The sequence below is a fragment of the Anser cygnoides genome, chromosome 1, assembly GCF_040182565.1.
Source record: "Anser cygnoides isolate HZ-2024a breed goose chromosome 1, Taihu_goose_T2T_genome, whole genome shotgun sequence".
Lineage (NCBI taxonomy): Eukaryota > Metazoa > Chordata > Aves > Anseriformes > Anatidae > Anser > Anser cygnoides.
This window is the reverse complement of record NC_089873.1, coordinates 27,362,447-27,377,152: the sequence shown is the minus strand read 5'-3', so window position 1 is coordinate 27,377,152 and position 14,706 is coordinate 27,362,447. Positions and strand designations below refer to the sequence as shown.

General features: G+C 45.5%; 1 protein-coding gene across 4 annotated transcripts in view; it reads left to right on the top strand.

Moving 5' to 3' along the window:
* ST7 (suppression of tumorigenicity 7) overlaps positions 1–6,942 on the top strand; it is a 144,499-nt gene extending 137,557 nt beyond the window's left edge. For all 4 annotated transcript variants that reach the window (XR_007159079.2, XM_048051007.2, XM_048051009.2 and 1 more), the window contains exons 14-15: positions 336–475; positions 6,619–6,942. Coding sequence is in view for 3 of the 4 variants with exons in the window: in XM_048051007.2 (XP_047906964.1) it covers positions 336–475; positions 6,619–6,714 (236 nt within the window). In the remaining variant the exon portion in view is untranslated. The remainder of the gene's footprint in view (positions 1–335; positions 476–6,618) is intronic.
* Positions 6,943–14,706: the final 7,764 nt, after the last annotated feature.

Genomic DNA, 14,706 nt, shown 5'->3' with positions numbered 1-14,706 from the left:
GCTAGTCAACGACCTACAGAAAAAAATGGGCATTTTACTTGTAGATTCGTTTTCTGGGGTTAGTAGTTGCATAGTTGCATTACAGCTAGCTCTGACATAAGGAAAGCAAAAGTAGTGTATAGGTAGGTCAGAGTAAGCTTGATAGGATCTTGAGATCAGAATTACTTGGCAGTAAGATAGCTGACACAACAATACCATTGGCCTTAGATGTTTCAGATCTTCTGTACGTTTCTTTCTTCAAAAGCATCTTTGGGTGTCTATGACTGTTTAAAACCACATAAGAATGTTGTTTGTTTTTACATTCAATGCCGTCTCCTTCCCTCTTTTTTCTACAGCATTTCATGAAGTTTCAGTTTACCCCAAGAAAGAGCTTCCCTTCTTCATCCTCTTCACTGCTGGACTCTGTTCTTTCACAGCCATGCTAGCCCTCTTGACACATCAGTTCCCAGAGCTTATGGGGGTCTTCGCAAAAGCTGTGAGTATTCTCTGCTGCTGCTCTCTTCTGGTAACTAAAGACACAGATACAGGAAGAGCTGAGAGAAATATTGCTGAGCATTAAACATCTGCACATTCAGTAATATAAATAAAACATCACGAGATGTCTGAGCAGGGACATTGAACAACTCTTAAGGGTTCTAATCAGTGAAACACACCACTGCCTTCTTTGGTTTACATGGCTCTTTTGTTAGGTTAGATCTCCTGTGATTTTGCCAAAAAAGGTCTCGGTTGGACAAGGTAATATCTGTGTTTGCATACATAATCCAATAAAATAACTAATTATGGTTTGCAGAACTCATATATTTACTGTAGAACCAGTAATGACTGTACCATGCTTCCCAGTGCAATGCAAACTCTTAGAATGAGCAGAAACAGACTGCTGTTAATGAGGGGAAATTTCTCTGTTCTTTCCCCATGAAAGAAGTACCATCAGTATTTCCCTCATAACTTCTCTTAACTGCATCCAGGGAAGTCTGTGCTAATTCTGCTTCTGTAATCCACTAAGGATTAGTAACAGTTGGAGGCTGAGAGGGAAAGGCCATGAATTGTTCACACATTTTTTTTTTCATTGCAAAGCCAAGAACATCATTGTTCTGGTGTTCTAGGACATGAAAAAAATGGCATTCTAGAAAAGTTCCAGGATGATCAAAAAACTGTCTCCTCGTCCAAGAAATGATGAATATCCTCTGTAAGAATATGTTTTCTCAAATATATTTGTATCTGATGTAGGTCTTGTGGCTTTGGTGCTTTTGAATTTGAGGGGGCAGGGGTGAAGAAAACTAGGCTGAATGGCTTTGTCAAATTCCAGATTATTAGTATTTTCTCAAGCTCCTTTTGCAAGTGAGCCAGGTCTTCTACAACCCAGGCTTGTGAGTGATAGACGTCTGGTACAGCAATGGCTCTAGTGTCAATAATTTTGTTTCATTAGTTCTAAAAGACAGACAATAAGATAAGCTGTAGCAAAAGATACCACTTGTATCAGTAAAAAGTGCTGAAGGTTATCTGAAGTGCTATTCTTTTCTCTTGTTTCTCAAGTGTATATGTAGGCATTTGGTGGACAGTAAGTGTGCAACTCAGGCATATGTTCTTAAGCTTCTTTGTTAAGCATTTTTGTTTTTTCATTCAGTCTTTGCAAAGCGTGACCATTGTTTGGGTGCTCTTTCAGTGTAATCTTCAGTTTTCTGATGTTGCCAGTTAATGAGATGAAATCTGTCCCTGTTAGACTTGTCCCTGTGCTTGTCAGCCCTGTATCCTGAACAAAGGGTGTATGTCAAGCAGGCGGCACGATCAGGTTTTGCACTGAGTGTATCTACTGCAGGCAGTGAGCTACTGGAACTGGAGAAAATTGGTAGCATGTTTGTGTGAGCTTAACTCACCTGGCTGTGGTTACTGAGTGTAATCAGACAGAGATACCAGAAGTTACAGTGGTGATGTTAGTAATTGTTTCTCAGCTTTGTGGAGCCTGCAGGCTCCAAGGCCGTTTGGGGAGTAGAGTCTCTCTAGAAGGATCTGCTTCCTTGATGTGTAAGTGCAGCTGCTATTGGTGTTAAACTAATAGAACAGATACCACAGCTTGTGTTCTACATAGGAAGGGCAGAATCCAAGCCTGTGACGTTCCCTTTGTGACTCACAAAAAACCTTTGCTTCAGATGGCTTGCTCTGTTATCTCCTCTGGGAAAAGTAGCCCAGGTATACGAGACTGAAGAAAATCACGGCAGCCAGCTCTTTGAAACGTGGCTGCGTCAGAACAGAATAGAAAAGGTTGACCAGCCATGGCTCATCCCTTTCAGTTTTAGGGAAAATAGCTTCATAAATAGCTAAAAGATGAGTGTGTTGACTGTTGCTGTAGCTATATGCATTGAGTTACCTACTCCTGTATGGTCGGTGCTCGTTGCCATGTGGTGTATTACAAACAGCACGAAACTGTGTTTTAATGGGTCAAGATTATTCTTTCTTTATGCCTCCCAATCCCAAAAGCATTTCACAGATGTAACACCATCATCACAGCCCAGGCTTATGTTACTGTAAGTTGATAGTTATTGTATTTCACGAACACTAAGTAAGTTAGCATGAGTGGGTGTTGGGAACTGGCTTTGACCTGTTCTCCAGGAAGCATCTTGTTGCACTTCTTCCGTAGCCCGTTAACCCAGCTCTCATTGTCCTGGCACACAGGGGCTCCAGACTTGTCTACTGACGGTTTGACATACATACAAATTGGTGAAAAACCTGCCGAGACCAACCCATATGTAGATATCTACTCCATTTCATGAATTAGTCTGCAACAAATCTAGGTGCCAAATGTGTTAATAACAGCAGTTAATCTCGTATGTCAAGGGGGAAGGAAGAAGGAGAGAGAGCAAAGGAAAGAAATCACAGAAGTGACATTTTCTAGCCCCATCTGTACCATGCATTCTGCTAACTGCTGGCCAGTCGGTCAGTTACAGTCAAATCAGACGTGTAGGAGTCCCAGAGACGTGGTGTTCTGGCACAATTTTGTGAAAATGGGCAACTGGGTGAAAGAGGAAGACTGGTAGCACCCAGGAGGGGTTGCTACATGAGTTCGGAGGCATTACTAAAGAGGAGAGTCCACACGCATGATGAGACCAGGCTTCACGGATTCTGTTTGCAGAGCTAAAGGAGAAATGCTGGTTACAATGGGAACTAAATCCAGTGATGCTAAGCTGTCTATGCTTCTATTGAAGGAAAAAATACAATTTCAAGGTAAAATTCAATTTGTACAGAAGTCTTGATCATCTGTACTTAGAGAAGACTGATTTTCTCACAAAAAGACCCCCACTTCAGCTAGCTGGCTGTCCTAGGACCACAGATGTGAATCCGGCAGTGACAGACTCCCCAAGGCAGAGAAAGCCCCTGAGTGCTGAGGACCTCCCTGTGTGAGGCTGTGCCTCTGCGGCAGTCCCTTTGAGCAGCGTGTGTTACACCACTGGACACAGAAGTCAAAGATATTTTAAAGCTGTTTTCCTCTTCTGGGAGGTTGAACGTAGACTCACAGGAATTCACCAAACTCCGCTAGTGCACCCCGTGTTTCGGAGCCACAGCCTGCTCTGAACGCTGCCTGCCAGGGCAGCAGCAAGTGCAGATATTCCCAATGCATCCAGCCAAGTCTGTAATGTTGTACCTGGAAGTAAGCTTGACTCTTCCCATACAGAAATGAGAAGAATCCGGTTCTTCCATTCGAGTGTTTTGTCAGCCTGAGTAACTTGAAAGTGACAACAGATCTGAGCATTTTTGCTTGGTTGGGAGACGCGTGTTCTTAGCTTATGCTTTTAATTTTTGCTAGACTTTGTAATGAGGCTTTCGGAGGTTGCTCAATATGCGAATGCAAGCAAAACAAATTTCTGATTGTATGGCTTGGATGGAATTGCACAGTGTAAATGCGTTTGGAAGTCTTTCATCATCATGCAGAAACATAACAGTATCTAAATGCAGGTCCTTCATAACATGGCAGCAATGAGAATGTGTCTTAAACAAAATTGAGAGAAGTATTAACAAGGGAGTCACTATGTAATACATCAAATCAAGTCAAGTGTCTAGAAGTGTAGTGCCTAGTTAAGTCACACCAAATTACTAAGATGAGTGAAACTTCAGAAGGACTAATTTGTCTTTGATTTGATTCCTTTGTTTGCCTGAGATCACCGACCTGGTCTGTTGCAATATTTCTTGTATGATGGATGAGACCTCAGCTCAGCAAGCAGGTTTGCACAGGGAAATCTTTCATCTGCTTGGACCTCTACAGCCGCTGAGGTAGGGAGTGTGTGGGTCAGATCACAGGGTCCGTTCCTTCATACAAATACTGGCTATGCCGTGGAAAAGCTTAAAAAGATAATTTTCCACGTCTGTTTTATCAGACATTATTCAGAAGGTGGTCCTGGAAATCTGCTTCTGCCAGCTTTGAAATAGCCAGATTGTTAGTTATCCTTTAAAGTACAACGTAACGATAGCAAACTTTCCACAGGTCTCCCATCACCAGCTCTGCCACCTTGAATTCCTGGTTTTTCTGTTCTGCGTGGTGCTGGTTTTTCTGTTCTGTGTGGGGAAGAAAAAGGCAGTACCAAAGGGAAGAGCAAAAACCGTTAAAACAAAAATGTGTGATGCAGACTAAGCCCTCCTGGGTGGTGAACAAGCCGGATAGGCAGCTGCCAGTGCTGTTGGAGGGCAGGAGCACCAGTTTTCCAAGGGCCACGCACCGTGCCCTGCTCCAGCAGCCTGGTGGCTGGCTACCAGGCCTTGCACTAACCACGCTGCAGTGCTGTCAGCTGAGAGGAACCCCTGGTGTCCTGCAGCTTTCAGGGCTGGGAACTGGGTTCTTTATTACTAGTGAGAAGAGAAACTGAGCTGTGGGGTCAGGGTTATAGCTGGCTCTGTGAGAGAGGGGCTGTTTGTGCCCCGTGAGCGAGAATATCATGGCAGAGCAGGGGTTAGCAAGGAGAAGGCAGGAGGCAAACGTCAACGCTTTAGAATGAGAGGAGACTTTAAGACAGCCCCTGGGACAGCCTCAGTGCACCCCATTTACGTGGGCTTGAACAAGAGAGTAGGTGGCGTCCTGAACCACTTGCTGTCAGCACGGGTTTTGCTTGGACTTCAGTGGAGCCAGGCTTTGGTAGCCATGACTGCAATTATCCTTTGTGAAACAGCTGATTCTCCAGGTGGAAAAAGACGTAGCTCATCTCAGCGCCAGAAACTTTGTTACAGGATATAATTAAGTACTTCAGGAACAAAAATTCTGCGAATTGCAATAAAACTTACCGTCAGGCAAATGAGGCTTAATCGATTTAACAAGTAGGCAGTTAGCACTGGTCACAAAGCTGAGTTTTATCCACGTACGTGCGCTGGTGCTAGATTACCACTTAGAACAGGTGCTGCACAACGAGCAGAAGTTGGCCTCTGATGAGCTTTTTGCATGCGTCACAATTTACGGGACGTGTTTATTTAAACAGTTCACAGCTTAACCAGGGGAATGGCTACACTTGGGCTAAGCCACTGGGAGAAGTAATGGCAAACTCTGAGATTAGGGAGGTCAGCGCTGCATTCATTCAGCTTTGATTCATGTTACATAGCTTGACAGCTGTTATATAGGGCTACGACTGCAATACTCTGTTCGGCTGCAGTTAGGAGAAGCTTCTTTGACCTGTGCTTATGACAAAATCTCTTTACCAGTGACGGTGCTACCTGATTCTTCCATGATGCACAAGCTGACCGTGATGTAGGGCATGCATTGTATGCAAACGTGTCCAAGAAGGGAAAAAAGAATTTCAGTGCTTACTGTTGCCTTTAAAATGCACGGACTGAATTCACAGCATGAAAAGGAACGTACATGTGTTATGTATTGTCTGCTGCCCTCGTTTCGTCAGGAGAGAGACTTCTTATGGGCAAAAGAAGAACACATCCAGCACCAGATCGGCTTTAATACTGACCTCCTAAGGAGGCTTAATAGACACGTCCGGGTAGTAAGCAGAGTTCGTCTGCTTTGTGCTGACTGCACAGCAGTAACTGAAACACAAATCTCATGCAGCTCTTCGCTGCTCAATTCCACTCAGAACTGCTTATTTCTGGCAAAATCGTGTCAGCCAAACCAGTGGGAAGCCACAGTGTTCAGAGTCTCGAGGTGGCCGACTCTGCACATTGTTGTATGCTCTCACACATGCGTAGGGCCCCAGAGTACCTCCACGTAATGTGTACAGTTGAATTAAAATTAGTGTAATGTCAAATAAAATAAAATAAATAATTGTATTATTAAGTAATTGTAAATAAAATGAGTGTAATGAAGCCTACTTCACTTCAGTAGGATTTGGTTTGAGCTTTTAGTGGCTTCAGTGTGAGCCTCGGTCCCGGACGTTAGATTTGTGGAAACTTCTGTAGTTCATCACTTTGGTCTTTGTAGATCTTGCTTTTTCTTGCTTGACTGCAAAACCCAGAAATCTGTATATATGTGAGGCTCAGAATTTGGCAGAAAGGCTTTATGCATGAATTGTTTCATTTTTATAATGCTAGAGAGTTTTACAGAAGCAAGCAGCAAGAGTTTGTCATGTTGGACAGCTTTCTCCTGATGAGTATCGTGTCCTGGGTTTTGACCTGAACGTGTATCTGATTTCTTTGCAGTTTCTCAGCACCCTCTTTGCCCCTTTAAATTTCGTGATGGAAAAAGTGGAAAGCATCCTGCCCTCCAGTCTGTGGCACCAGCTGACGAGGATCTGAGGGAGCACACCCGCGGACTGACTGCCATGACGTCTTCTGTGCCAACTTTTTGTTGACCACAAGAAAGCATGATAAAAAGGGAAGCAGTTCTAAGACTTAAAAACTCTTCATGGATTGTCTGTTCTCATATGAAAACTGTTTTGTTGTACAAAATACATTGATGTTAGGTTCTATTATATTTTGCCTTCAGAAAAGACAAACTTAAAAATAAACTTTTTGTGTATTGCAGCATCGCTGTCTTCTGGCTTATTCTTCAAAGTCAGACTGTACTTTGTGTTCTTAAACATCTGTGTGCTGTATCTGCCTCACCACAACCAGGGCTCGGCTTTCCGTTCAGTTAATGAAGAAACACTAATACCCTCACAGCTGAAAGCAGCAGAATCGCTGCCTCTTATTGCAGAGTTCAGCCGGGGTGAAGCCCTCAACACTGCAGACGGTCTAGGCCAGGCTCCTCGGCACTTACAGCTCCTGCTTCAAGCAGCTTTAGTCTCTTGCTTGAGACCGTGTCAGCTCTCCGGGTGGTTTTAGTGGTGCATCGGGCTTCTGATTCCCATCCCTGCCCAGAGGTCAGTTTTACCTGCATGTGAATTTTCCAGAAGTCCACACACTTTAAAGATTTTACTCACGTCACATTATTCCAAGCACCTCCAGAAGCTCCATGCTTTGTTGGTTGTTCACAGATCACAACAGAAGTAGCAGCAGAGAACTGAGGACAAATCCACCTGCGTTGTGTGGCTGCTGTATTCATGCCTCTGTGTATTTGTTGCTGAGTTTTTCCTGCGTTATTGGTGCTCATCGAGTATGAAAAAGCCAGTACCTTTTCCTGTACAGATTAAACATCAGCACTATAAAATATTTGTTGCTTCAGACCAGAAGCTCATTAACAAAATTAGTGTTGGTTCATGCACAATTAATAGAGGTCGGAGTTTTGTCATTAGTGCCTGCCTCAGGAAATCTCACCCGAGTGCTGGGAGCAGTTTAGACAAAGGATTCGTGTGTAACTTACCGCTGTAGATGGAAATGTCCCGCAGACACCTCTGCCATGAGGCCAGCTCTAAAATCGTTGGTTTGACCTGGAAGTTGAAGCAAGTAGTCCCTGCTGTCAGGAACTGAAAGTGCACCCTTACAGATGCCTCGAGGATTTCTTTTCAGCTTGCCTCCCAAATGAGGGAGCGTTAATCTCAGGCAACGGGGAAAGAAAGGCATCTTTGCCAGCCCAACTTCGAAACGTACAACATGGCACAGGGCACTGCTATGGCTTTAAAAATGCTGAGCAGCTTCAGGGACTGTGACTAGCAGGAGATAAATTTGTTTATCAATGAGGAAATCAGTGAGCAAAGACAAACCTCCCGTTATTGGTGTTGCTATTAGATGAAGGTGGCATCAGCGACAACTGAGGTACTTTAATTTTGCCCTTTCAATCACAGATGCACTACTCTATGCAGGAGAAGGTTTTTGTGCAGGCGAGCAGTGGTGCTGCATTAAATCAAAAGCTGCTGTGCAACAAGAAAAACGCCAGCCCCACGCCAGGAGCAATCAGTTGCAAGAACAACACCAGGGAAGAACGCAGAGGAGCAGAGAGCCCAGAGCTGGAGGTGCGTGGCAGCTGGGGGCTTCCGCGCAGGTTTTTCCCCTCAAGCCGTTAGTCCTGCAAAGCAGCTCACCGTGATGTTGAAAATAGAGGGGCTTACACCAAACGTGGGATGTGGCAAATGATTACAGGTGGAGGACAAGGTGTGGACGTGTGAAGTGGACCGATATTAATGTTCTCAGCATTGCACCTGAATTGCTAAGGCATCCACAAGGGAATACCTGTAAAGCAGGCGCTCCTGGGCATCTCTAGTGGTAAAACTGAGGATAATTTTGTTTGACTCACAACCGTGCTGTCAGATCAGAAGGATCAAGCTCAGTCAGCCTTTGGTTGCTTTGCCCTTGTCAGCTCTTGTTGCCCTGTGTAGCTTCGTGTCGCTTACTCCCAGCCACCTCAAACACCTTTTAAAGTTGATTTATGTATGCCCAACATTTCATAAGAGCAAATTGCTGTGATTGAATATATAAATGTGCTTGCACACCAGTGTATATGCAGCTGTGTGCAGATGTCCATGTTTATCAGCAGCTGAGGTACGCGTTTGGCCTGCTGTTGGAGGAAGAGATAAGGTGACATTATCTGTGTGGGAATGATTACCTGCAATAATCTGTGTGACAAAAAAAGAATGCTTAATTCCTTGGAACAACCAGAGCCTTCCCTTGAACTCTGGGGAACTTAGAGGAGCTCAAAAATATCTTTATGTGATTATTATCGCTCTCTCCATCCATATCTATCCAGCTCCCTTATAAGCAGTAATGAGCTATGGTTTTTATCTAGAAAGTATCTTTCTGCTTTAATTATAATTCTAGGCATCTGAGAGACCAGGCAAGTCAGACAAAGGATTTTCTTCTTCATCAGGCGTAGTCTGATGCCTTAGGGTTTTGTGCCTCTGACATGTTTCCTGTGAAGTTCAGCATTGCTGAGATCAAACGCCGAGCACAGCCTGTGATTACCATGCTAGAAAGCCCCTGGCTCAGTGCGGAGATGAGCACTCCGAAATCTGGTTCAGATAGTAACTCATCTTTAGTTTGAAGGCTTACGGAGATGGGGGCTTTTTAACTCAAAACTTTCGCAGTTCCTGCTTTGGTTTTTGTTTGTTTGTTTGTTTCCTTAAAGACACCCACATGCAGTTTGGCTGCATGCTCTCCCTTCAGGTCGTGCCCTGCAGAGGACCAGAGCCCCAGGAGCAGCACCAGGCCACTCCGGCTGCTGCCTTCTGGCCCTCCCCTGGTGGGCTTAGGGCTGCTGCAAGGCAGGAGCCGTGCTCGAGGCGGTGAACACTGCGCCTACAGGAAGGCTGCCGCTTTCCCTGCTTGTTCTTCACTTGGTGTGAACACCAAAAAAACAGACTCAGGCTTTTCAGCAGCTAGCTTAGGAGTCCTTACCCCGGTAGAAACAAGGGAAAAACTACCAGGTTTCCTGCGTTGCAGAGGGCTTGGAAACCTCACAGGCTCCGTTTCAGAGCATGGCACCACCTGAGGTGCCAGCAGAGCTTCACGCTTCTGCACTGAGTCATGGGAGCCCTGGTGACCAGGGGTCTCCATGGCAAGGCCGGGGAAAGATGCTCTCCACCACACCGGACCGAGAGCTGCTTGGTCTGGGGCAAAAGCACCTTCCCCTTTCTCCTTCCACCCCAAAGCTGTGCGATCAGCGTGCCCTCCAGTAGTGCTCAGCCTGGCTAAAGCTCATTTCCCCCTCGCCACCATCTAGCGTCTGGCCAGGGGCTGGGCAGGGGGAATTGCTCCCAGCCTGCAGCCTGGCTGCCTGCCCCCAGCAGCTCCGCAGGACCAGGAGTAGGGACAACTGGGGTACTGCATTGCTAATTAAAACCTAATTAAATTTTGCGAAGAAGGTTCTGCAGGGGTGGGAGGTGAGGAGGTTGCACGTGCTGCATGTAGAGATTTTTGCAGGGAACAACAACAACAACAAAACCAACCAACCAACCAACAAAAAACACCACAAAAGCAGCCCAACAATCTCTTTAGCTGTGGGTCTAACATGACAACACACCAGTCCTAAAAGTCATTCCCACTTTCCAAGAGGTAAGAAAGAAAGTCAGATTGTTGGGGTGGGATTTCTCCTAAAAGAGCTGAACAAGCTTTTAGTGGTAAAGTTTGCTGAAGAATAAAATAGTGGTGAGGGACCAGTCCCAAAGTGCTTGGCTGGCTAGCGGCATTGCAGAGACATTGCTGGGGTCTTATTTCGTGCACCACAAGTAACAGGAACTTCCTCAAGAAAACTGGACTCTATATTAAAAAAATAATAATCCCTACAGCGCTTTGCCTCATCTAGCATTTTTTTCTGACACTGAATTGTCTGCCTGGGGAAAGCACTTTTCTTCATGAATAAATGGATGAGAAAATTTGTTCTGTAGAACAACCGATAGGATTATTTTATTTAATTTGCCTTGCTTGATTTCTTTGTTTTTTTTTTTTTTTTTTAATTAGATGAAGGTCAAGGAGATTCTTTTTTAGAAATATTTACATGATCTCTTCTTCCCACTAAGAAATGGTAAACACTCCCAGGAGTAATTAATTTCTTCATGAAAAAGGCAGCAGAAACGCTCACAGATGTAAGACGCCTACATTAAAACCCCTGTTGTTCTTGCTTTTTTTGGTTTTGTTTTTATTCACAAATGAAGCAAAAAATATAACCAAATAATTGTCCAACTGAGCTGTTACACACTGATTGCTCTGCAAAATATTCTGATTCTCCTCTGATGAAATGGATTTGGTGGGGCTTTTTCTGCATTGCAGCTTATTGACGTGGTACTGAAATGGGATATGAAATGCAGCCTGCTGCACACCTGCGTTGGGCCTGCTGCGTGGGGCAGGGGCTCTGATGAGAAAGGACACTGAAAAGGCGTCCCAATAGCATCCAGTGCCACCTTCTTGGTCTTTGTGGTGAGTCCAGTCTCAGGAACCGCAGGGCCTTGAGACCAGGGCGTTGTCTGGAGGCAGGCTGACCGTGGTGGAGGACTGGGTTAGGGAACATTTAAACAAAGAGGATGGACACAAGCGCCTGGGGCCTGACGTGGTGCACCCACAAGTGCTGAGGCACTCTGGGGCCACTCTCCATCTGCTCGTGGAGGCCATGGCAGCGGGGGGAGGCTGCTGAGGCCTGGAAGACAGGAAGGGCCTCAGGAGCTAGGGGCTGACCAGCCTCACCTCGGAAAAGTGGTGGAGCACAGCCTCCTGGAAGCCACTCCGAAAATGCTAGGGGTAGGAAGGTGACTGGCAGTAGTCAGCAGGGATGTGTGAAAAGGGAAATCGTGTGGATGTTGCTTACCTTGATGATGCCGTCTCCCACAGCGTACTCCTAGACACAGTCATGCAGTGCAGGCTTAGGTGAGGGAGTGGGGAGGTGGCTTGAAAACTGGCGGCACTGAGCTCAGAGAGCTGTGACGAGTGGCACCCATCACCCAGGCGGAGGCCAGTTGCTCATGGTGCTTCCCAAGGGCGGGTCCAACGTCCTGGAAAACAGGACGGAGTGCAGCCTCAGTGAGTTTGCAGATTGTGCAAAACGGGGAGGCGTGGTTGGGCCTTCAGATGGTTGCTGCCATTGAGAGGGACCTCAGCAGGGCAGAGGAACCAGGAACCAGGCATCTCAAGAAGTTCATTAAAGAAGAGGACCTGCCAAGTCTCGCAGCTGGGGAGGAATAACCAAGTGTACCAGTACAGCCTGGGGCCAACTTTCTCAAAAAGAGCTTTGCAGAGAAGGCCCCAGTGATCCTGGTGGACTATGAGCCAGCACCGTGCCCTCGCAGCAGGGACTGTTCCTAAATGTACCTATGTGGTACCTTTTGTATGTTTTCTGCTTAGATTGCAATCACAGAATCACAGAATCATCTAGGTTGGAAGAGACCTCCAAGATCACTGAGTCCAACCTCTGACCTAACACTAACAAGTCCTCCACTAAACCATATCACTAAGCTCTACATCTAAACGTCTTTTAAAGACCTCCAGGGATGGTGACTCAACCACTTCCCTGGGCAGTCCATTCCAATGCCTAACAACTCTTTCAGTAAAGAAGATCTTCCTAATATCCAACCTAAACCTCCCCTGGTGCAACTTTAGCCCATTCCCCCTCATCCTGTCACCAGGCATGTGGGAGAACAGACCAACCCCCACCTCTCTACAGCCTCCTTTAAGGTAACTGTAGAGAGCGATGAGGTCTCCCCTGAGCCTCCTCTTCTCCAGGCTGAACAAGCCCAGCTCCCTCAGCCGCTCCTCGTAAGACTTGTTCTCCAGACCCCTCACCAGCTTGGTCGCCCTTCTCTGGACTCTCTCGAGCACCTCAATGTCCTTCCTGTAGCGAGGGGCCCAAAGCTGAACACAGTACTCGAGGTGCGGCCTCACCAGAGCTGAGTACAGGGGGACAATCACTTCCCTAGACCTGCTGGCCACACTGCTTCTTATGCAGGCCAGGATGCTGTTGGCCTTCTTGGCCACCTGAGCACGCTGCTGGCTCATATTCAGCCATCAACCGGTATGCCCAGGTCCTTCTCTGCCAGGCAGCTTTCCAGCCACTCATCTCCCAGCCTGTAGCTCTGCTTGGGGTTGTTGCGCCCCAGGTGCAGGACCCGGCACTTGGCCTTGTTGAACTTCATACAGTTGGCCTCAGCCCATCGGTCCAGCCTATCCAGATCCTCCTGCAGAGCCTTCCTGCCCTCGAGCAGATCGACACACGCACCTAACTTGGTGTCGTCTACAAACTTACTGAGGGTGCACTTTGCAATGGATATTGCAATGGATATTGCACATTATGTGCAATGGATATTGCACATAAATTTGGTGTAAGAACACACACGCCACTGGCCACCTCTCAGGGTTTCAGGCTTTCAAAAAGTACTGTTCCCTACAAAGTCATGATATCCCATAAGATTAAAGTAAGCTAAAATCCCCAGTCCAGAGAAATGGAGTTTTTAAAGGGCATTCTATCAGCATATTGGTTATTTCTACATCATTTCTTGCACAGGTAAAATGAAGACTTAAGTAACAGGACTTACATCTTAGCTACATTTTCATGTAAGGTAAAGGTTGATGGTTGTTGCCAGTCTTGCTCCAGGTTTAGTGATATTTTGTTCTGCCAAAATAAACATTCTGACACCTTTAATACAATGACCTCAAAACATTTTACATGGGACTGTAAAATTCAGGTGTATTTGTCTGCTGGTGTATTAACAAACAATGAACTTATGAAGCGATTGAGGCTGATTTCATTGCCTTTTATTTGACTTCATAGAGCGAGTTCCTTTGCAATAATGAGGCTTCCTTTTTTTTTTTTTTTTTCCAGAACACTGAAATATTTTCAACGTTATTACACGGTGAATTTGTAGACTACTCAAAGGATCTCTGAATCTTTCAAAACACCCGACACACACCAAAAAATAATAACATGTTGCTTTTAGGTTCTTTAAGGCCTAGAATGTGGCCTTGCCCAGACTGTGAACTCCATTTAATTTCACAATGAAATTTTAATAAAAATTCTCCTTGGAGCTCACCTCTACAATTAGGTGTGAAATTTTGCTTATCCAGCCTAGAGCCAGAATTTCCAGCATAACCACTGAACTTAAAGTGTGTACATACATATATATATGTGTGTGCACTGTGTGTGCATGCGAGTAATGTGCACACTGTAACTAGCACACTGGCAGGGCTATCCCCACCAGCACTGGGTGTATGCCCAGTGGCACGACTGTTTTTTACTTCTAACCATGATCATTACATTAGTGCTGTACACATTAACGGGAACATTATTTTGTCCAGACAAATAGCTTTCTGGATCCTCCTAATCTTTCAATGCCAGCTGTGCTTTCTGGAGTTGCCTTGCCCATTTTAATGATTAAAGCTTTTCAAAAAGAATTTCAGATTTAAATGACTGTTCTCTCAAGACCTTTGAAAATAAAAAATAAAAATAAACACACTATTTTTTAATATTCTTTAAAAAACAAAACAAAGCAAAAAAAAAAAGCACATTAACCTGACTACTCGCCTTGCTTTATTGCCACGGTATGCTTCTTGTCTATTATTTTTTCACGCACTGTTTGTACACACTAAGGTTCCTCCAGTCTTTTCCATTTTCACATGGAAATATTTTCTGTCACCTGTTCAACCTTCTTTTCGTAAGTTATTTTTTCAGTACCGTGCCTGTCTCTGCACTTCATGGGTGCTTTTCCATAGCCTTCCAGGGCTGCCTTATCAGACTTAGTGGCACTGGCCCCATTTCTGCTCTCTGCTCCTCAGCAAGCTGGCTGTTCCCTGTCTGACACAGCTCCCCAGCATCTCTCCTTCATGAGGCCACAACTTCAGGGCCTCATGAGCCTACGCACATTTCCAGCACTTTGTTGTTTTGTGCTGATCCGAGCCCAGAACACAGACCTGGCACAGCCTGCAACTGCCTCC